Raw genomic sequence first — 23,227 nt, forward strand, 5'->3', positions numbered from 1 at the left:
GATTCTGGCACACGTTATTTAACACGTGGATTGTGAGATAGAAATAGTGTATTGTAATGGGATTAATCGGAGTGTCGTTACGATATAAGGAAGCCACGGGTGCTATAGCACTTTTAAATCTTGATTTAAAACTCATTTCTTGAGAACTGCTTTTTGTGTTTAGTTGTACTTCCCCCATGCCTCGAATTAGCACGGTTGGCGATATAAGTTCAACATACATACCGACATGCCCAGTGAACACCCGGTTCCCTTCCATTGATCGTTAAATATATTTGCGCTCTAAGACATTCGGTACGCTATGGGATATGTTACGAACCATTAAGTCGCTCTTCTCCTTGGTTCTTTCGGTAAAGTCACGTAGAATGGAAATAATAAAATAATAAAAATAAAACATAATAAAATAATTCTCACGACGTTTCGGCCACAACGCAAGCAGCCGTCCTCAGGTGAAGAACAGGTCTGTCGGAAAGACAGCGCCTGCTTGCGTTGTGGCCGAAACGTCGTGAGAATTATTTTATTATGTTTTATTTTTATTATTTTATTATTTCCATTCTACGTGACTTTACCGAAAGAACCAAGAAGATTAATCCCTGCAGTCACGAAAGCTTGAAATCATTAAGTTGCTGTTATAAGTGAGCGTGCGGCTAGCAGGTGGAAAAAGTGCAGGCGGTAAGTAGGTGCCAGACCGCGACGGGACAGGCCGCCGCGCGGGCACTGTCGTGGGCGCCCGCACCGTGGAAGGAGGGCCTCTGCTCGGGGTCCTGCGCCCAGCACCTCTGCACGAGCGCGAGCAGCGGGGCGCGGTGCGGCGTGGACAGGGGCAGCGTGCTCTCGGCCGTGGAAGGGCGGTCGCCCCGGAAGACGCTGAATATCACCTGCGTCGAGTCCACGGCGTCTGGTGGAACAGAATGGCGGGGTTGAGCACGAAGACGACGGTGCAGCCTTTAGTGCGTCTCATAATTCTCCCGATTATGAGACGTAGTTTTTTTTCCCTCCACCCCTCGTATTTTAAAGGAAAATTTGGGTGTGCGTCTTGCAGTCTGGAGAACAAATGTCCCCCAATTTTAAAGCGGCACATTCATAATCATCTTCTGGAATACGGCTCTGCATATTACCAGATTCGCCCCATTATAAAACACACTATCCCCTACAGCAAACTTAGATTCAAAATGACCCCACAGTTTGAATTTGCATATTAGTTTCTAGAGCTCCCTATAATCCAGAGAATATGATAACAGGCTGTTGGGGCAAGTGCTGCTAATGAGCAACTACTAAGACGGGTGTATGACTCACGAGTGGGCTGTGTGGCCAGCACCATGCCTTGCGGCCTTTGTCTCCAACGCTGATGTTTACACACTGCACCAGGTCCCCACTGAAAGTTAAGGCAGCCTTGGGCATGTCCAAAAACGAGTTCACTTATCATTCGCCACTGTGACTGAAATTTAAACTCAAGTCACTGTGTTCCCAGCCCACTAAATTAATCACTGCGTCACCACTCCACCCCACAATAAAGTGTATACTTCAGTAAACTGCATTACAGTAGTGCCTTTCTGATTACATTTTTACAATTTGTTTTGAATAATGATTTCGTATGGCCAATGAAGAGCAACTAATGGAAATTCAGTTCTAAGTGATTTAGCCATCCAATTGCTTCGTCTGAGGGTTGGTAAATTGTCGTTGCACCGCTTTCTAATTTATATTCGGGACAATGTGGAAGTAGTTTTGTGGTCCATAGTTTGGTGATCGTAGCTGCAGCCGCACAAAGTAGGGTCTATTATTCTCCGTCTGTGCATTAGGTACCTATTTAAAAACGGTAACACAAACAATTAGGAAGGTGCCAGTGTGCTTCTCGATGCAGTGAGTTGTGAAGCCACGTTGCAATAGTAAACGTTTTCCTGTATGTGGTAGCATTGCTCTGCTGTGCAGACAGCAGCAGAGCTGAGCTCAGTCCGTGTGTATTTGATGGAGTCCACCGAGCGCTGTTCACCTTGAACGCAGGTGTCGTCACTTTCCATGTGCCACTGCAGTGAAAACGGTCGCTGTGCGCGGTGATGCATGCGCCCTTGTTGCACGGGTTGTAAACCTTCGCTGCAACATTTTGTTCCCCTTTGCGCTCAATCACTCTTATAAGCCAGGTGTGCTTATAACCACGGGGTAGAAATTGTTCTTATACAGGAGATTGTGTTCTTATAGCTCGAGGGGGTGTTCGTGCGGGTACAGTTGGAGGGGGGTAGGGGGTGATGTGCTGAAAATAGCAAAGCTAGCTTGGCGATAGTATAGTGGTTAACGTATGGTGCTGCGAACCCGGTGACCTTAGCTTAATTCACGCTCGCAGCCAACATCAGTGACAGATGCATCAACCGTTTCTGGGACTCGCCTAGGTCGACTTAAATTAGTACTTGGTGTGGTGTGTAGCCAATCGACATTGGGGCGACACAGGCCGCACCACTCCGTCTCGGGCCATGCAGGCCTTTATAGGGCTCGTTATCAGCACTTGGCCCTAACAACCTGAAATGGTTATATGGGGATATTTGTCTTTGTATATAGTTAGCAGGGGTGTAACATGGTACGTGCATTAAATGTGTTGTATTTATTGTAATTATTGCATTCACGTGACCCATGCAGCCAATTGAAGTCCCACTGTGCATCACAATGGCGCTAATGGTTTTCTCGTAACTCAAGAATTGGGAGGGGGCGAATCGTTTTGGGCCTAAGAGCCATTTTTCTATCCAATCCTGCATGACAATGTCCATAATGGCCTTGCAAAGCCACAGTCAATTTCACTCCGTCACGTCATCCCTACAGTAGTCACCCTCTTGAGCATGCTTCCCTCCTTTGCCTGCCATTCCATCTCCGTCCAACAGCGTGCCCTGCCTATGTTAGCCTCGTTTCCTGAACAGTCAGAGTGATCGCTCAAATTTGAATTTTTTTCCCTGTTCTGGATTAATGCAGTTATGTACGTATCTAAGTATGTATGTATGAGCATTCTAGTCATGTGAGTATTTAGCAAGAGATTTACAGCAATTTATAAGTTGAAGCTGACCTGCACTGAGGGTGAAACCAAACTGGGCAATATTCATTTTTTTCTTCTATTCATAAGCAGACTCGACTATAATTATGCCAAATTTCACCTTTTTATCCCTTCTATAACTCATGAGAATTTACATCAGTCACTCAGTCACTGTGATCTGTGGGTTATTTGTAATGTAGCTGTTGTGTATATGATATAATGCACATGCGTACGGAAATAACAAATCTCTCCATTAACTCTGAAATCATGTGACTCGTTTTATTGTATTATCGTTGATGTGTCCGAAAAACAATTTGCAAATTATGTGATAACAGCAGGAAAAAAATTGGATAATCATCACTAGATAAAATTAATCCCATAAACTACCATCTGGAAATAAAGTAAATGCTGCACATTGGGATATGTGAAGTGATGTGTACAGTTGATTGTAGATACAGTCTGACTCAATGCATAAATATGTAATACCCACAAGGACTGAAATGTATTTGTCATTCCGGGGTTTGGGTCATGTCAAGGGATTCTTAATGACGAGCCTTACCTAACACAATGTTTGCTTAACCACGCCGCCTACAAAGTAACCCTAAGAACCTCATTACAATAAGACACGCATCTATTTGCCCCCACTGCCATTCGTATGTATGTGTGTTGAACGTAATCGGAGGTGCGGCAATGCATTTCCACAACTTTAGGACCACAATCTTGACTGAAGAAGTATCTCTTTTAAATACTGTGGTGAACGTAGCAGCGTCTAATGGCTGTAGGGTCATGTGAGCTAATTACGTGCAGCATGTTGACAAAATGCGATGCTGTTTATGACCGTACATCGCAACGCTGGTGTGGGAGTTGGGGAAGATAGATTAAAAAAAGTGTGTCAAGAAGCATGGAGAGAAGCATGCTGGGAGCAGGGACACAAGGATCGCACAACGAAAGAAAATACGAGACATCACAGGTCTGGTTCTTCATAAAAGTAAGTGGGCTTGGAAAGGACACATCGCTAGAAGGGATGACAGCAGACAGACGATACTGGTAATGGGATGGCAGCCAAGGGAGACAATATGCCCGAGAGGTTGACCACTGTACAGCTGCAACAATGAGATGGGCTCATGTGCAGGAGCGAGGTGGATGTGTGGCATTGCAGCACTGCGAAAGATGTCAATGATGTGAGGACTTTATCCAACGATGGATAGAAAATGGCTGTTAGGAGTGAAAAAATAAATATCGATTCTGACATTTGCAATTCAATTAATGCATCATCATCTGAGGAATGAACATTAATCAATTGTTACAACCCCAGACAGTACAACATATATTTTGAATATGTTTATCTAGTCGTAACAAACATCTAGGCCAATGATGTATGTTAGTCAGAGGTCGCAAACGGGTTTTGATTCCTTACCCGTACCCGGCCGGGTATCGGGTTGGGTACGGGTACCCGATTGCGACCTCTGGGATGAAGCCATGTTGCAGGCGTGGGTGGGTTGATTCTAGGAACTTGAATTGTGAGAAGAGACAAGACGTTGGGAAATGAGTGACAAACAGTGACTCACCAGTGACTCACGGCCTACCCGTACCCATACCCGGCAGGGTATGGGTAGCCGGGTATCGGGTAGGGTACGGGTATCGGGTACCCGGTTGCGACCTCTGATGTTAGTGTCATTGATTGCTCCGGGGTGCATCGGTTCACAGTGCAGTCATCAGCTCACCACGCTATGAAACCGGCGACGTGAGATCAAATTCCCAGACAGGATAAACATCAGTGAGAGTGAACTCTGCATTGGCCCTGGGGCTCTGACTTCATCAAACCCGAACCGATCAGTGTGTGGAAAAAAAACACAACCTCCATGACCGACATGATGTGTGTGTGTGGGGAGGAGCCTTCATCCAACTGGATTAATACCGGGAATTAGACTCTTTATTATTCCAATTGTTACATACTATACATGCAACGTTTGCCATTGCATCAGCTCTGTTAGCCCTTGAGCAAACCTCTCGTTGTCACAGTAACTTGCGTTGTCTTAAAAAACGAGTCCATGTATGACCGGAATTATCCAAAAGCCAACGATGCTTGTGCAAACGCAGAGGTTTTTTGCGGTTGTATCTATCTATGTTGTACTATCTATGTTGTATGTAGCTATGTTGTATGTATCTATGTTGAACTTCTAATCGGAGGTTGTGATGTAGAGTTTGCTCTCTGATGCGATTTCGGGGTTGTACCTCGTGTTTTTAATTTTTTTCACCATCAAGTCTGATGCTTTTGTCGACGTTTGTATGCCTGTTGAACTTCTTCTCTCGCATCGAACGTAGCCAACAGTGCTCATCGGAGGTGCGCGGACGTTTCATCGGACATCATGTCGAACAACACGGAGGAACAACCTGAAAACGTACCCAAGAGCTAAGTGACGCTTGAGGTGTGAATGCACCTTCTCTTGAGAAGCCGAGTAAAAAGACTAAATAAACATTGGCTGTGGTTTCCCTGCCTCTGAGGTCCTTGTCTGTCGTCGATGGTGAGCGAATACTGAGCGGGCGCTTTAACAAGTTGAACATTCATTGTCACGCATCCAGTTTTGAACACGGTTCCAACCATCCGACACACACGAACCAGTGTGACTACTGAAATGTAAACTTTCACTGCCCGGTTCGGAAAAACCGTTGACATCGACCATCTGCGTAACACTGCCCAACCCACATCTGCAAAACCGACAGATCCCACTTGGCGTTGCGCAGCGGAATATTAGTTTGCTGTAGGGGATATGAAATACGAAAGCGTCGGCCTGTTATGGTTGGAAAAATTCCGCCTTTTCTCTGATGCGGCCCCTTCTTGCTTGTTTGCTGCAATAACAAGGGGAGCATTTTTTAAAAGCCTGCGTCTGGAAAAGTCATCGTCGACAGCCCCCCCCACCCCCCCGGGAAAGCGGGGCCATGTGAACAATCATGGACTCCACACGCGCAGGGTAAAGCTGCACTATGCAACCCGGCGAACGCAAGCTGCGAAAGCAGGTTCCTTCTGGATTACATTTCAAGCGATCGTGACCTCTTCACGGTTGTTACGAAATCAGTTATGAAATATAGATCTGACATGTGCAATGGGGGGGTTTGCATATGCCACTCGCCGAATACGGACATTCGACTTGTTCAGGGTCTCGCGAAATGTGGGTTTACGTACAATTACATTAAGAAGTGGACATGGGGATGGTCCTGAACAGGCATGAGTGGTGAACGAGGACCAGGAAGGCAGACCACACACACATGGGTGGAAATAATAACAGGAAGAAGATAAAGATGCACTATTACACTGAGAAGCAAGACAAAGTTGCTGAGGAGTAAAGAAAACAGGAGGCATTGCTTTTCTTAATGGTACTCTTTGTAGGTTCACTGTACTATGCCCAAATCTGGCTATTCCTACACACAAGTGGACTTCTCTTTTGTGTTACAAGCGTTGTCAATTTGCCAGCCGAGATGTGGGTCAGGTGTTTTAAAGAGGAACATAGCTGTAGGGTAATTTGTGTAAAAAAAAAAACCCACTCTTACTCACCCTCAAAAGAGCGCTGGCGTGTCAGCACCTCCCAAGACAAGATGGCGTAACTGGAACAGAAACCACGATCAAAGGAGAGGGTCAAACAAAAGTCCAGGCAGCAGCACGCGAGCATTCGATAAACACGGCGATAAACACGCCGGTTCCGACTGCTGTGGACATATCGGTCAAACAGCCACTGCCAATGCAAATTATGCGCGTACATTATTACTGAAGAAAAATAAATATACATTATTAGACGCGAAACAATTTGTCTTCCCTTTCTTGCGGCGCAATGAACCGCGTGGCAAACTTAGTTTGGCTGTGGGGTTACCACGCGACCAGAGCGAAACCGTTATGTACAACATGTACAAATCGAAAGACATCAATCCTTACGCACGCGATTCAATGCAAGCATGGCGAGCGTAGGAATTGATATAAATGAATCGATGCGTTGTCCCCCCCCCCCCCTCCCTAACGCGAGGTGCGAGCGTTACCACTGTGCACTAAACACCCCCATCACCCAGGCCGGTACATGTCAGCGCGAGTTGTTGTCCCGGGCAAGGCGCACCGACCTGTAGACGTCGTACTTGATGGAGGGGCGGTAGTGCATCTCGAAGGCCTCGGGCGGCATGTAGAACACAGTGCCCGTGCCCGCCTGGGAGTGCACGGAGGAGCACGCGAGGGACAGCTGCCGCCACTTGGCCAGCCCGAAATCTCCCAACTGCAGCCCGAGACAAAGATCCCCCGTGTAGCCTTAACAGACTGTTGGGGCAAGTGCTGTTAGCGAGTCGCACCTATGAAGGCTGGCACGGTAGACGAGTGGGTGGGTGGCCCGCACCACGCCCGACCACCTTTGTCTCCCCCCGTGGCGATGTTTACACACCACACCAGATACTCATGAGTCGACCTAGGGGAGGGTACCAGGACTGGATCAAAAATTCGTCACCGGTGTCGGTCGTGAGTGAGACACGAACCCAGGCCGCCGGGTTCGTAGCGCAGCGCGCCAACAGCTCCCCTACCACTCCCCACGCAGCCACGCACGCGACATACACTCCTCCGGGTGGCACTCTGTATATTGTGAACCGTCACTGGTTTCAGTGTTGAAATTACGATGTTAAAAATGCTGTAACGGTGAGTAAATAAGTGTACATTCGCATACGGTGGCAACAGAATTGGAGGATCACTTTAACTGGCTGAAAATGAAGTGATATTTATTTTCGAGTTTCGTATTTGCAAGTTACTATCTGTTAATATAACAAGGCCAAATGCCCTCCAGATTTAACACAGTGACACCAGGTGAAGGGTTGCTCCCGCGCTGCTGTAATGGTGACAATATTGGATCTGCAATCCAGAGGTTGCCGATTCCACCTTTGATCTCCCAGCACGACCGCTGAACCGTAGTCCTCCAAGAGGAACATGGACGCACGGGCAGCGCCTGTGTTTGCGCAGCTTCGGGTCCCGGGCATGTTTTGCTAACCCGCTGCCACACAAATTGGCCCCTCTAATAAATACAATGATTAACTCAATTACGACCCCAAGAGCCGTTCTTTTTTTTTCTCTTCCCTCCATCGCTCTGTGAACGTCTCGACTGTTGAATGCCACCGGGGGAGAGCGCGAATGGAATCAGACAACGGGTTGCCCCGCATGTAATTTCACCCAAAAAAAAATCCCCCAATATGACTGCGCCTTTGTGATGAAAGCCAAGCCTGGCGAGTGCTGTTCTACCGAGCGGACACACCCATAGCAGTGCGCACCACCCTCACCCCTCCCCCTCCGGTGCCCGACTGCCTCTCCAACGCCCACACGCATGTGCAGTGGTTTCCTGCGCAAATGCCTTACACTTGTGCAAACTTTGAAGGTTCCACCGAATTCCACCGTCGTGGCACCTTGCCCTCAACCGAGGGGATTCCTGAAAGTAAGCTTGTCTGAGTCTGTCGGAGCCAGATTTTTCCAGCCAGCCAGGACACTGGTGGACAGAGCTGCATCAAATGATGTGGGTATGAATACAGAGGTTTTTTTTCTGTTTGTATAAAAGGTAAAAAATGTAAAAGGTGCAACAGAAAAAAAATACTTGGCCATGCCAATGCTGGAAAAAGGGCCTCCGGGAGAGACAGCTCTCGATTTCCTCTTGGGAGGGCATTGGGCCAACTAAGATTTTGCCTTGAACATTAAAAACGTCATTTTCATGGAAATCAATTACGTGCCCATTGTGCAGCATTAAATAAATAACCTGCCCCCCAATCGTCAAATCCAGATTTAAAAATTTTATTTTATTTTTAGTCCATGAGCTCCTGAGCTTTCTGGACCAATATTATCCGGCAACTTTTGTTTAAGCAAATAAACCCTGGACTGGTTTCAACATTTTGGGTCTCATCATATAAAACCATTCTGAGACACTGATACATTTTTAGGTCTCTACTGAGGAGACTCAGATGGTCAAAATAGGTCCAGAGTTTATACTCTTTGGTTGTTTCGGTAAAGTCACGTAGGTTAAAAAAGAAAACAAATAAATTAAATCACGACGTTTCGGAGGCAACACAAGCTTCCGTCTTCAGGTGGAACCGTCACAGAAAAATTACTGTATCAAGTGAAGAGATTTCTAAGAGACACGACCTTAAATAGGTCAGGAGTTTTCTTGCTGAAGCACCTACTGCTGGATAATGCTGGGATATGGCAAGCCCCGAGGCTGAAAGATGAAAATAATACTTAATTTGTACGTGGAGAAATGAATGTGTCGTGAATAATCCATAATACTCCACAGCAGTACATAATGGTTATTTACAATATTGTTTCGCTGATCAGGGCCCAGTTGGTGAGATGGAGCACTCTTGCCAATAATATCTGGCAACCCAGCAGGATTTGTTCAGTTCCATCTCTGATGATCAGAAAAAAAGATCAAAATAATTAAACAGTTTGCTGGATTAAACAAATGGTGCTTGATCATATTGGACTGTAAAGCCCACAGGCTCGTAAACTAAAACACATTTGACTTTTACGTGGACTGACAAATGAAAGGGTTTCTACATTTGAAAACTTAATTTTGAATTTTCCAACGAGAAAATTCTACTGATTGTGATCAGTGACCTGAATGATGTGCTGCCAAGAATTTTTTTTCACAATTAACTGATGAGTCTAGAATGAAGTAAAATATGAATTAAAATACATTTGAGATGTAAATCCAAGTCTCCCTAGACTACATATAACCTGCATTGCTCCGTTGTGTGCTCTACTAACAATGGGCCTCGACACCGATACTCGGCAAATAACCCTTTGCTCCACATGGAGCTACCTCTGTGGTGATCCCTTCAAGTGAGCTATGCTCCATAAGGTGGAGGGAAGGACTTTCTCACCTGCTCTGCGTTTGGTAGTTATGTGTGTTGCATTACAATTACTGACATTTCATTCTCAGAGAGCTGGAATTTAGCCAAATTAAGTGCAGAACCAAGTTATTATTATTTTTGTGTGCAGTCAATGACGACCAAGCTGAAACCATAAACACACGACACTGGAGAACCCAGATTAATCACAGGCAGCTGCCTGGAATTGAAACCAGGATATCTCAGCGGCGCCGGTTCATCGCTTGGACCTCTCAGCCACCCAGCCACCTCCCGACTTTTTCATAGTTTTAATTAAATTCACAATTACTAATCTACAACTCGCATCGTAACAACTGCCTGATTACTAATCTAGTATATAATTACAATAACCCCCACCCTCAAATCGTTGCACCTGATGAGTTAATGAGTTAATGATGACGTCACCCTGCTACTGCTCTATATAAGAACGGGAGACAGAGCAGAGCCTCACCATTCTGGCGAATTGCCCGATGACGGTGGATGCAATTACCAGCGAAACGTCGTACTACTCAAATTGTAAATGTTGTGGTTTCACGCTTCAACACACCGGTGGGCTAAAGCAGTGAACTATTTGTCTTTTGTCAACGTGACACTTTTTTTTACTGATTGGCCGTGTCGGGTGGTGGAGGGTTACGACACATTTATAAATAACGCGACCTAACCCAAAAACGTTGATTATGAATTTGAATTAAGAGTCCACGAGCACTGAGAGTTTGCTCACCATCACAGTGGGGCAGGTACGGGGGCGGGCGGGCGGGAGTGCGGGCCCACTCACCTTGACGTGGAACTCTTCGTCGAGCAGCACGTTGCTCGCCTTGAGGTCGCGGTGCAGCAGCGGTGGCTCGAGGCTGTGCAGGAAGTTGACGCCGAGCGCCACCTCGTGCAGCACGCGCAAGCGCAGTGGCCACGGCAGCTCTGGGTACACGGCTTTCTGTGCGTGCAGCAGCGGGGAAAGGTAAAATTGACAATTTTGTCTCGAACCCCTTTTCTACTTTGCACAGCCGAGCCACGTCGGGGGGGGGGGGGGGGGGGGCAGGTGCTTCTCGTTGAGGACAGCCTGGCGTCGCTCGGGAAGAGCCGTGGTCGTTTCTCCAACGTGAAAGTTCGAGCCGTGCGTCACGCGCAACGAACGAGCAAAGACGCTGTATTTGAGTTGTGTGCCAGCTGACGTCACATACAATGAAGCGTTACTAGGCCCACTTCTGTCCCTGCTTTGGCCCGAGCTAGATTCGTACGTCTAGTGAGGCCAGATCATCACGGTTTGGTTCCGGTTCGGGGTGACAAATAGCCAAAAGGAAAACACGCGTTCGGTGAGGGGCACGCGCTGGCGCGTGGCTCGGATGTGCCAGTAAGAAAGGGGCACTACAGATTTCACGGGAAATTATTGTCTGCAAACACCTATTAAGGCAAGAACCACTTCTGAGGAGATGGAATAGGTAGCACCAAGCTCAGCACCTTTGCCTCTATGATACAAATATTCACACGCCACACTAGAGATGCAGCGTTAGGAATGTGATACATATTTTTTTATTCCTTAAATGTAACTTTATCCAATTAGCTGCACTAGAAAGTGCTGATCGTTGTACGTGGTTAATTTTGTACTTCTGTCAACAGAACATATACTCAATCTGACAAGTCAGGGTACACACTGATGAAAGAATAACGATTGGTCACATAAAAAAAAACCGTTCAATATTTTCACTATTGGATTGCATACATAGTTCAACTGCATTATGTTCTTAATGATTAAATGGCACTGGGCACTACACGTGAACAAATGGCATGCACTAGAAATCTGGATCGCAGTCTATTTGTTCTGAAATCCTAAAAGTGCTGGTCATAACCTTCCAAATGAAGAATGAAAAGTTGCAGGGATTAACCCCTTGAAGGCAAGCACTGTGAACAGATATTTGTTTAAAATTCAGGGGCTCACAGCACAAAAGGCAAAATCTGCACAAGCCAAATAAAATAATTCCTACTTTTTTGGGACGCATGTGGCCAGCCTGCCCCCAATAAATAAACTCAACCCGGCAGAAGGAAAACCCACGGGCGCTGCGTGATCAATCACTACCGCTGGTAAAGCCGTTGTTGGGGACATTGGTCTTCCAGGTGGGAGGTTTCAGCCACAATCGGATGTCCAAGTGACAGTGGGATCTGTAACGTCGATGTACGGTGGGAAATTACATTTTGGCCGTCACCTGCACGTCTGGTTTGCAGGCTTGTGAATGGGCTTAAGATTTGAGCGCTAACCATTAAGCCCCCAATGCAGATCGCTTTGTTTGTCGAGAAGAACGCCCCGCAATTGATGCTAGTTCGTTGAATGCCACCTCATGTCCCCCCTCACCCAGCAATTCGATGAAATGTCACAATTCAGGATCCCGATTCAATATAAGAATATATATTTTTAACGTTATGGTGAATATTGTGACCGCAAGCTTTCAAATGCGTCACATACAACACAAATAAAGAACATTCTTGCACACACTAGATTCTATGCACCTATTGTGATATACACATTAATTATATGAAACGATTCATTGTTACACCCTTAGGATTCACGAACGAGAGCAGGGAGAATGAGAATAAATCTCGATGAACGGGTCACAAGTGGCAAACATGAGGTTTTCGCAACGCACCAGGCATACGTGTGGAGTATAATAGAGAACGGTGACGAATGGAACCCAGGTGACACAAGTCCCCATGCTTTCACGAATGTTTGGGTCCAAATTGGCATGTAAGTATCAGCCATGGGATTTGTGGCTTGGTCCCATTTGGCAGGAAGCGATTGAGGGAAACTATCGTCAAGAAATGATGAGCTGCAGCGCAGGCTTGGCAAGCGCATCTTGCCCGGCCACAGCAATACTCCCCGCGGGACAGCGAGACACAGAAACACGATCTGCATGCCAGCTGTCTGAGGCTGGCTGCCGGCGTCTCTGGGCCAAGCAAAAAAGAGACGGAAGTGGTAATAACAGCAGCAGTTAGAAAGCTCCTTTTCCAGGGACAAAACAAAAAAACTTTAGCAGCTGGGAGCCCGGCCTGCTGTCACGCTTGTGATCCTGGTCAGGTCATGTGGACTCCAGCACTCTCTAAGCACGACCAGGCCAGGAAAAATCTATTTTTCTTGCTTTTGACACATGGCGATGGTAGTGGCATGGGGCCAGGTCATCAGGACAATTTCCCTATTTCTGGATTAACTTGAAACTCATGTTTTGATGATCCAAATGTACGTGTTTGGGATTGATCTGAATATGTTACGTTGGGGCAAGTAATGCCATTTGTAATATGACACGGCCATGTATTTCCTGCAAAAACGTCCATTATGTGATGCTACTTTGACTTAAACTATTTTAATAAAGCATAGTTAAAAATTTTCAATTTCTATTTAGTTTTGCTTACTTCAATTAAGATATTAACATTAAAAAGTATTCAACTAATTAAACATAGCTCTTAAAAATAAAAGTATTAAATATAAAAAAATATACTTTTTAAAAATCTAATATTCAAAATAGTGAAATATAAAACCATTAAATACCTGGTGAAGTAGGGTGTCAAGTGAGCCGTTGGGCATGTACTCCATCACTATGCCCAGGAACGTGGGCTCATTGCAGATGCCCAACACGGGCAGGGTGAACTGAAATCGCGCGCGGACCATCTTCTCGGCCTCCGCTAGAAGGCTCTCTCGGTCCCTGGGAAAGGCAGACAACAAACACACGAATGTGTGTGCACACGCACACAAAAGATGAATGAAAAAAAACGAAAATCCCTCGTGTAGCCCTACACAGATAGACGGAGAGTGTGCGTTAGTGGGCACATATTAAGGCCTGTGTGGCACACGAGGGAGGTGGTGTGTCCTTCACCGTACCCAGCTGCCTTTGTCTTCCTAAGTGCCGGTTTTTACACACTACACCAGGTACTCATTTAAGGCCAAGTCGACCTAGGGAAGGCCCTGGAGAGGTTCCGATATATGCCATTGATGCTGACCATGAGTAGAAATGAAATTCTGGTGACCAGATTTTTTTGATAAAATGTGCCAACCGCTATGGCACCGCTCCCCCATGCAGATGCTCGCGTACACACACACACGCACGTGTGTGCATACCAACACACACACCGGACCTCAATTAAAATTCCACAACGTACAGCAACAAGAGCCTTGATTTCTCAAACTAAACCCCATCAGGTACAGAGGGCAGTTATTGATGTGATCAATGAAAACGATCAAGCATTCATTTCACTGTGGTGGTCCTTCTAGAAACAGTGACTAATAAATACAGAATGGTACCACCATGTTGAACGTTGATTATTCGCTGTCCCGGAAGCCTGTGTCAAATGTAAATAGGTCCCTAAGTGGCCAATCTTTTAAAATATGTGAGTGAATTATAATTTGTGGAGATGGCTTTGAAAGTATTTTATTTTTATTTATCCACGTTATTTCTATAAATGGATCACCACGTATTTTGACAGTACAGTATCAAAATAATCTTAGAAGAGCCACCAAAAAACGTAAAATTCCATAATATAATCACATCAACCCGACGTGATACATATTTTGAATCTAGAGTCTATTATCTTGCTTGTATAACATTACAAAGCACTGATGTGAGCATATATGTTCTGAAAACCCGAGTGTGGAGTCGATACCTCTGAACATATTTTATTTGCACGCAAGCACGCACACTTGCGTCCTGTGAACACACACACTTGAACACCGCGTATATTTAATCTAGCTCGTAGATTAAAGCTTGCACAACGATTCTAATTGATGGCAAGCTACCGGTAAATTACAAATTCCATCCATTTTAATAAAATAACGGCAGCCCTCAATGGGTCCAAATGTGGTTTCAATCATTTTGTTTTAATGTTTGGGATAGCCTTTCATTGTTGACTTGCGGACAAATTCTAGGGTGAACCGTACCAGTGTAGAAGTCTGAGTAATGATTCATATTGCTGCGCGGAATTCAGAATTGTACATTTTAGTGTTCCTAAAAAAATTGAACAATTCTGTGGCAAAAACATAGCCTGTACTTTAATGGCATAATTTTATGGTACGGAGAGGGGAATTCAAAATAGCATTGTTTGCAAACGCCCACGGAAATGAATAATGACAATTACGAATTATGATTAATTACACGCGAAAAAATGCACATGTGGTGCACTATTTGCACGGGCACAGCTGTTGCTACAGAAAGCCATATGGCCACTTTTTGCCGTTTGACCTTACCATGGTTTTAAATATTGTGCATCTCATTACCCAAAAGGGTTGTCCGCACACTCACCAAAATTGTGTTACTCGTCGAACAATACCCCTGATCAGCTTTTTAACCGGCACCACTCCATGAGCAGGTTCTTACGGAGAGGCGAGTGTTCACCGAGCAGCTCACGGTCAATGCTTCTCCCATAATGCCCTATCAGCTGCCTCCTCCCACGTTCGGCACACGCAATTCATTTGCATGTGAAGCTACGCACGATTACTCATCTGAATTGAGGCAGGACAAGCCAAACATCAGTGCTCAGCGCGTCGCTTGCACTACTGTATTACAGAGTAGAGTAAAACGATTGTATTTAACGCATGGCTACGAGGATTTGAGGCCTGTCTTGTCGTGTGCATCGCTTCGATCTGGGTGTTCAGCAGTGCCGGATTATCCTAGTAGCAAAAGTAGCTACACATGCTACGGGCCCTGCACTTTCAAGGGCCCCGCGCTAAATGCTTTCAAGCTATCAATCCCGGTTCAGTGATTCTGCACTTGTTCTATTACTATAGTACTATACTGCCTTCAACTTTTATGAACTGGGTGTTTAAGGCTGGCGATTTGTCATTATCGTGGATGTATAGCAAATTAAAAAATACAATTGCTTTATTATGCAAGTTAAACATTTGTTAATAATTGTTTTTTTACCCTTTTATCTGGCAACAAAACTGACACCTTTTTTACAAGGAGTCATGTTTGCATTGACCACAATACCTGCAGTCGGAATGCAAACAAAAAACATAACTCTGATAATGTATGATAATGTATGCACTGTCCTTGAAATTTGATTGGTCCACACCCGAGACAGCTTTCTTTAGAGCCTAGTCTCACATGGTGTTGGACCAGATGACGCCAAAAGGCGCACAACTCAAGGACAATCAACCATCAGAGTATGAGAACATTTGTGTTTTAATATTAATATTTTTAAATTTAGGGCCCCTTCATAACATATACTACAGGCACTGCACTAGCTTAATCCGGCACTGGTGTTCAGGGGTACAGCACAATTGGGGAGGACAACACTCAATTATCGTGCTTATTGACCAACTCGGCTACATTTCAAATGGCTCAAATGAGGTTCTTCCACTATCTCGGTTGTATGATTACTGCACTGTGGCAGTGCTTGAGCTTATGTGTAAGTTGCCACTAAAATTGTCATATTAAGCGCTGTTATTTAGCAGCAATTCAGATTAAATCAAGCAGAAAATGCATCCACTGCACAAAGCAACAGCTTAACACTCTCGATTGATTAAAATAGCTCTAAACTTGTCCATGCAATCAGCATTCCACTTACCCAACACGTGTGAAGTCCTTAATCATGCCTGTGCATCAGTGCAAGTGACTCAAGATTTACTCCATAGCCTTATAAATGAATACAAATAATATTTCACAGCCCTTTTGTCAGTCCACTTCTAGATGAAGGCCTCCCCCAGTTTTATCGTGGGTCACAGCAGTTGTTTGACCATATTTCACCACGCCGGTCAGTATGGGTTGGTGAACAGGAAGCAGAAGGCCGTTTAAGGTATCATTCACTACTGCTGTTAGCCGTGGTTAGGAAACACACTCAGGTTCTCAGCGCAGCGCATCAACCTGCACCATTCACCCCCACTTTTAACAATTACTCTATTATTATAATACGTAGGTTAAACTGTGTGAAATTCAGGACATTTTTTTAGATATTCATCAGAAAGGGCGCTATATAAATCCGAAATAGAATAGAAATAATCGTTTCCAAGTACGCACCGTTTATTTAAAGCAGGAGATAAAATTAATTGAGACGCATTGAAAAAACATTGCCTCCCTTGCAAAGGGAAAACCTGATCCATTGCAAGGGACACTTTGTGAAAGACAATACATTTTACATCGCAGGAGTCCGAAAGAAGACAGTTGCTCAAGGAGGCCGTTATCCAGTAGTGCATTTACCATAGCTGATGATCCTTATGCAGATGGCGTGACTGACAAAGGAAAAAAATTATGTGTGCGGTGTGCGCAAATGACAACTGTGCGAGGCTTACTGTTGAGACACGGACCCGCTGAAGCGCAGACACTTGATGGCCACGGAGATGTTCCAATCAGCGTGACGTGCCCGATACACAATGCCAAATCCGCCGTGATTTATCATGTGCAAGCACAGCAACTTCTGGTAGGGCACCAAGGCCAGGCTCGAATCCGAAGTCCCAGAAGCCATGGCAATTTATATCCTCCAGTAACGGAGGTGTTTGGGATGTACAATACCAATGGCCAGGCCTCGGCATACAACCTTAGAAGTGAATATCTTTCAATCTTGTCGTTCAGAATGAATCTAAAGGTCGGCAATTGCTGCCACGTGCAGTGTTTACGAATGCTAAGACTTTCCGATCAGGATGTGGTGGGATTTCAGGTGCAGTTTTGATGATGAACTCTGTGACCAGCTCCACTCACATTTCATAACCACTGCGGTAAATTTGCAATGCGCCTAGTTTTTTTTAAATGTTTCAGATTTTTTAAAAAAATTTCCTGGAATATTTGTATTTAACTTACAATACAAATATACTGCAAACACTGTCGTCTGTTAAAATGTGTGAAATGTAGATTTTTTTGCTGCCAAATATTTTGGGTGCAGTGGTTAATATTTCAAATAGCCAAATTGTTTACCAAATATATTAAGATGTACACCTGCTCTTGATACAGTGCAACTTCCATTTTAGATCCATCACAAAAATATCCAATGCGGCATCCCTGTTGAAACAAACAAAACATTGAGACATCCATTTCTGAAAATACGTTCTGCAAGTTATAACGAAGCAATACATTTTCAAACTATACAAACTATTTGGTGATGCTGCATTGGCAGTGGTGCACAAGCGCAAATATAAGAACAACTCAACACATCCGTCAAAAACACTGTGGCTTTAAAAGGAAGAGCATGAATTCTAGATTTGAAATGATTCATATTCTCAGGTTTTTTCGGTAAAGTCACGTAGGTAAAAACATTAAAATTAATGAATGTAAAATAAAACAAAACAAAATAAAATTCACGACGTTTCGGAGGCAACACAAGTCTCCGTCATCAGGTGGGACCGTCACTTGATGCAGCTAATTCGGCTGTGACGGTCCCACCTGATGACGGAGACTTGTGTTGCCTCCGAAACGTCGTGAATTTTATTTTGTTTTGTTTTATTTTACTTTCATTAATTTTAATGTTTTTACCTACGTGACTTTACCGAAAAAACCTGAGAATAGGAAGAGCATGTATAAGGGGCGATGTTTGCGGGCAATGGCTCTTCTTCATAGCAGTGGTGATAAAAATGTTTTGTTATATTTGTTAAGAGGCTGCTGTGTATTTGAATTATGCAAATTTGGGAATATGGAGCATAGACCTTTTTTTATTGTGACCACCAACCAAATCAGAGGATAGGATACCCAAGTAAAGTTTGCGGTTCTCTGAAATTGTACTCAACATTAACTTTTTTCATAACTATCAATAAAGTTATAATACAGTAATTTCCAGCCTTTTCTGAAACCACTGCTGGATGAGCGCTTCCCCATGCTGTGTCGCTTGGCCATACTTCACCATGCTGGTCAGTGCGGGATGATGAAGGCGGAACCCAATACTGTTTATCACCCATCACTGATACATAACCTCGACCTAGCATTTAACTCAGGTCGTCAGTTTCACATTAATGACACAAAAACACATCAGTGGCTTGCATGAATGTCACACCCGGACGAAACAATGTCAGAAACATAATGAGGACATCAAATTACTATTACATGTGGCTTGCTTATACAAACACTGCGTTAGGTCGCATTCATCAATAAGAATCCCCTGGCACGGTCCTATCAATGGAATAGCCAATACATTTTAGTCCTTGTGGGGACAGGTGGAGATAAGAGACGCGAATTACGCTGGTAATAGAGTGCAGGATGCGGAGTTCCATGGGAGGAGGGCAAGAGGCAGAAAGTAAAAGTGAGATGGGTGTGATAAAGGAGGAGGAGATGGGGAGGTTTGACATCAGCATGGAGCTGGTGTAGAACAAAGGGGAAAGTAGAGCAAGGAGTAAAAGCGCAGGTCCAAATAATGGTAAATTAGGCTGAAAAAAAATTATTGAAACAAACTCTGTGAGCGAAAGTTGTGGAAAGGCCTTTATCCAGCTGTGGATTTAAAAATGGCTGTTAATTATTTTGGTTAAACATAGGTTCTACAGATGATTGTGGTTGCCTGATGTTAATTATCGTGATGTTATACAAGGGCCAGTGTGTTTACATTTGGCACATAGACCAGTCTATTTCTTGTGCTCAGTGGTCAAATTAGAGATTTAGTAGAAGTCTCAGTGTGAAACCTATTTGTCCTGAAGCCCATGTTTACTGCAGTTCCCCATCTGCAGAAACATTTAGTATAGGAATAGCAACCATTCTGAAAAGTGCCGGTACACGTGCTTGGTGTTCTGAGAAGTGCACGTATCGTATACCAGCCGTTTTGACCACTGCTTGTACTTGAACGAGAAAAACAAATTAAACCACAAAAAAACCTCTGAAATGTTATTCTTAGGTTTTTTCGGTAAAGTCACGTAGGTAAAACATCAAAATTAATGAAAATAAAATAAAATAAAAACAAAAATCACGACGTTTCGGAGGCAACACAAGTCTCCGTCATCAGGTGGGACCGTCACAGGTGGGACCATCTTGATGCAGCTAATTCGGCTGTGACGGTCCCACCTGATGACGGAGACTTGTGTTGCCTCCGAAACGTCGTGATTTTTGTTTTTATTTTATTTTCATTAATTTTGATGTTTTACCTACGTGACTTTACCGAAAAAACCTAAGAATATGATTCCTTGCAGTCACGAAAGCTTCAAATCTAGAATCTCTGAAATGTTATTTTGATGACAAGACCTGCCGTAAATCTCAACACTGCTTTCATTGTTGTGCTTAACACTCAAATTACAAGATACCCAGTACCAGTAAACCAATTACTTTGCATTCTGAAGATTGTGACAGTATGGAAGCAAAAACAGTTATTAAAACAGTATAGCACAAACAAACAGGCTAATTAAAACAAAAATACGAATTACTTGTCTCTATTCTGAGAAAAATGTTTAGAGGTTTTGGCTGACTGACGTTCTTGAGGAAGGATATGGTTAAAAGTACATTGCTACATAACAAAAATGTCAGTTTTCCCAGGAAAGCCTGAGCCCCAAGACCTATTCAAGAGGCTCCAGCATTTTAACGTTTGGCCAATTCCGTTAACAAGTGCTTAGGGGCCGTCCATAAATGACGTCACGCGATTTTGGACGATTTTTGACCCCCCCCCCCCTTCGTCATACGGCGTCACAAAAAGTCAGACCCCCCTCAAATATGACGTCACAAAGCTCTGCCCCCCCCCCCCTCAAAAATAAAACATGCTTCAAATCGCTTTAAACTATTGTCATTGTAGTGCGTATTTAATGTGTAATGTAGGAGAAAATATTTATTAAAAAGTCTATTTAATTAAGTAGAACGTGTTGTCTATATTTATTTTAAGTTGCGCATTTTTATGTGACGTCACATTTCTCACCCCCCCCCCTCGTCACAAATCTCTGACCCCCCCCCTAGGTGCGTGACGTCATTTATGGACGGCCCCTTAGCTAGTGGGAAGAACCCAGGGCACCGAGAGTAAAATCACACAGAGGAAGGGGTAACACGCAACTGACATTTTCTATCTATATATTTTACCAGGTATGGCCCACTAAGCTATATAGCTCTTTTTCAGAAGTGACCCTGGCCACTTCCACATAATCCAAACGAGGTGGCTTATGTGGAAATGTATAGCAGCCAAATCCTCTAAACGTACGTTTCTAAATATGGAGGGAAAGACCTGAGGACCCGGAGAAAAATCCACGTTACCACCGGGAGAACACGCAGACTTAAAATATACAGCAACAGGCGTCAGGGTCGGGATCGAACTCCACGACCTCCTGTATACCAGGTGAGGTAGTTAACATCTCACCACCGCAGCCCCCTGGCCACCTCGCTACCCCACACCTACAAACCCTGGCAGTTACCCATACACCAAGTACTGAACAGGCTCAAATTTGCTTGGCTTTTGAGGTCCAGTGAAATCAGGTGCAGTGGTTTGATCGGAATGATGTAAGGTGTCCAATCGCTGAGTGCGGTACTTTTGGTTACATTTGAATTACGGTGTTCTGCGGATTATAAGACACATTCCCACTCCCCCCCCCCCTGTATTTTAAAGCAAAAGTTGGCCTCCGTCTTATAAACTGATCAGTTTATGTATGTTTGTACGTGTTCACATTTGTATAACTTTATTGACACTGGGCACAAGCTTTGGGGAGCATCTTGGGGGGAGGGATTGTGTTTGTGTTGGGAATCATATCGTGACGCAAGCTATGATCTTTACGGCAGTGAACAAAAAAACACGTCAGGGGCATGGCCACGTGTTTTTTCTTCTTCTCCATGTGGGTTTAAAACAGAGAACTGGGGATTTCCAACTCTAACAAGAATCACAGTCCATTGATACACGTACTATGCGTCCTGTGCAGAGCTTAGAGATAACAAGGGCTGTTCAGATACACACAACTCTGATATTGCAGCATCATTTGGCTGTCCTCGATGTAAAGATATTATCACTCACTATACCCTTGTAGGACAAGAGGGGGGCGTTTTCCAAGCTAGATTATTATTACTTAACGAATTCACACGTTCATAAATCCGCATTGCCTGCTCTTTCTGTGTCTTAATACGCTAGTCGAGCACAATCATGATTATAATTAACATCCTTGCTATCTTCATCCGTTGCCTACGGCGTGAAGGCTTTTCCACCACGCCTTGGCCAAAGCCAAAATCAGTCTCGGTCCAGGGCAACGGGTTCACTATCTCCAATGCGGCCATCCTATACAGCAGCAGTGGTTCTTATTCACCTTCACTGCAGCCTTGCAACACACCCTATGGGTTCTCAAACAAATGATGTTGATAAGCGCATAGGGGTTTGATTACTTTCGCGCCCTTGCTTAATTTGTGCTTTCGATTATTTACCTTCTTACAAAAATTTCGCCATTCCTGGCACCCCCAGAAAGGGCATCTCGCACGCCCAGGTTAAGAAGAAGCACCACCCGATCTGGATACCAGTCTCGCCCACACATTAGACCAACATCACCACCCCTCCTCCCCAACCATAGTTCTCAAATCCACCTCCACGTGTGTCCTCCGCTCTTGCCGTGGGTTTAATTCAAATCACGCACCAATGTTGCTCTTAAAAAAACGTTTCCACGTATGATACTCTTGGGATACGTACTGCACGTACTGTATGCTGTGTTGTAGCGTTGTTTCATGTATATGTACGTGTATTTAAAAAAAAACGCTACTTATATAAGCCGATTCTTAATCTTATTCTGCTGAAGACAACGCTTCGTGCGTAACTTGTCGAGTTTGTAACAACAACATCATCATCAGCGGCAACAACAACAAGAAGCATCACCACCACCACCACCAAGCAGAATGAACTCCGCGCGTGTAATACTCCGTCAACAGAGGAGAATCGCGCAGCTCCACTCGTACCTACTTGTAGCCACGTCCGCCAGCTTCTCTCTGCGACACGCGTGAACTGTGTTCAACGGCTGCAAATAAACAAAACGACGGGCGACAATAAATACCGAGACAAGAGAGCGACCGATGAACTTGCGTGAAAATGAAACCGAAGATTTTAACTTCCGAGATGATGACCGCTTCTGTGACGTCCGCATTTTTCCCCCCTTCCCCGTGACACGCGAGGCGTAGCCACGAGACTCACACGCGCATTTAAAGCACATTCCTGCGGAGGGAGCTGGTAGGAACGTTGGGTTGCTCGGTCAATGGCCAGGGTCAACGGCGGCGTGGTGGATTCCGCAAATATGCCCGACTGTGAGGGCGGGCACAAGCCGGCGTGAGTAGGTTAAACGTCGAGTTTTATAAGGGCACCACGGGGTGACCAGCCCCTCCCCACCCAGCCCCACCCAGCCCCTCCCCAAGCTCCCCACCCAGCCTCTCCCAACCCTCCCCAACCAGCCCCTCCCCACCCCTCCAACCCCCCACCCAGCCCCTCCCCACCCAGCCCCTCCCC

General features: G+C 44.8%; 1 protein-coding gene across 3 annotated transcripts in view; it reads right to left on the reverse strand.

The window, feature by feature from the left end:
- Positions 1-22,822, reverse strand: part of RIPK2 (receptor interacting serine/threonine kinase 2) — a 30,533-nt gene extending 7,711 nt beyond the window's left edge. The window contains exons 1-7 of one of the 3 annotated variants that reach the window (XM_078864026.1): positions 22,691-22,822; positions 17,166-17,868; positions 13,434-13,587; positions 10,677-10,832; positions 7,118-7,266; positions 6,564-6,613; positions 734-895 (exon numbers count right to left, since the gene is read on the reverse strand). In XM_078864026.1, the coding sequence (XP_078720152.1) occupies positions 734-895; positions 6,564-6,613; positions 7,118-7,266; positions 10,677-10,832; positions 13,434-13,587; positions 17,166-17,338 (844 nt within the window). In that variant the 5' untranslated portion in view covers positions 17,339-17,868; positions 22,691-22,822. Of the gene's footprint in view, positions 1-733; positions 896-6,563; positions 6,614-7,117; positions 7,267-10,676; positions 10,833-13,433; positions 13,588-17,165; positions 17,869-22,686 lie in introns of all 3 variants that reach the window. The other 2 variants (XM_078864027.1, XM_078864025.1) reach the window with 2 other exon arrangements.
- Positions 22,823-23,227: the final 405 nt, after the last annotated feature.

The sequence above is a fragment of the Lampetra fluviatilis genome, chromosome 17 (assembly GCF_964198595.1).
Source record: "Lampetra fluviatilis chromosome 17, kcLamFluv1.1, whole genome shotgun sequence".
NCBI lineage: Eukaryota > Metazoa > Chordata > Hyperoartia > Petromyzontiformes > Petromyzontidae > Lampetra > Lampetra fluviatilis.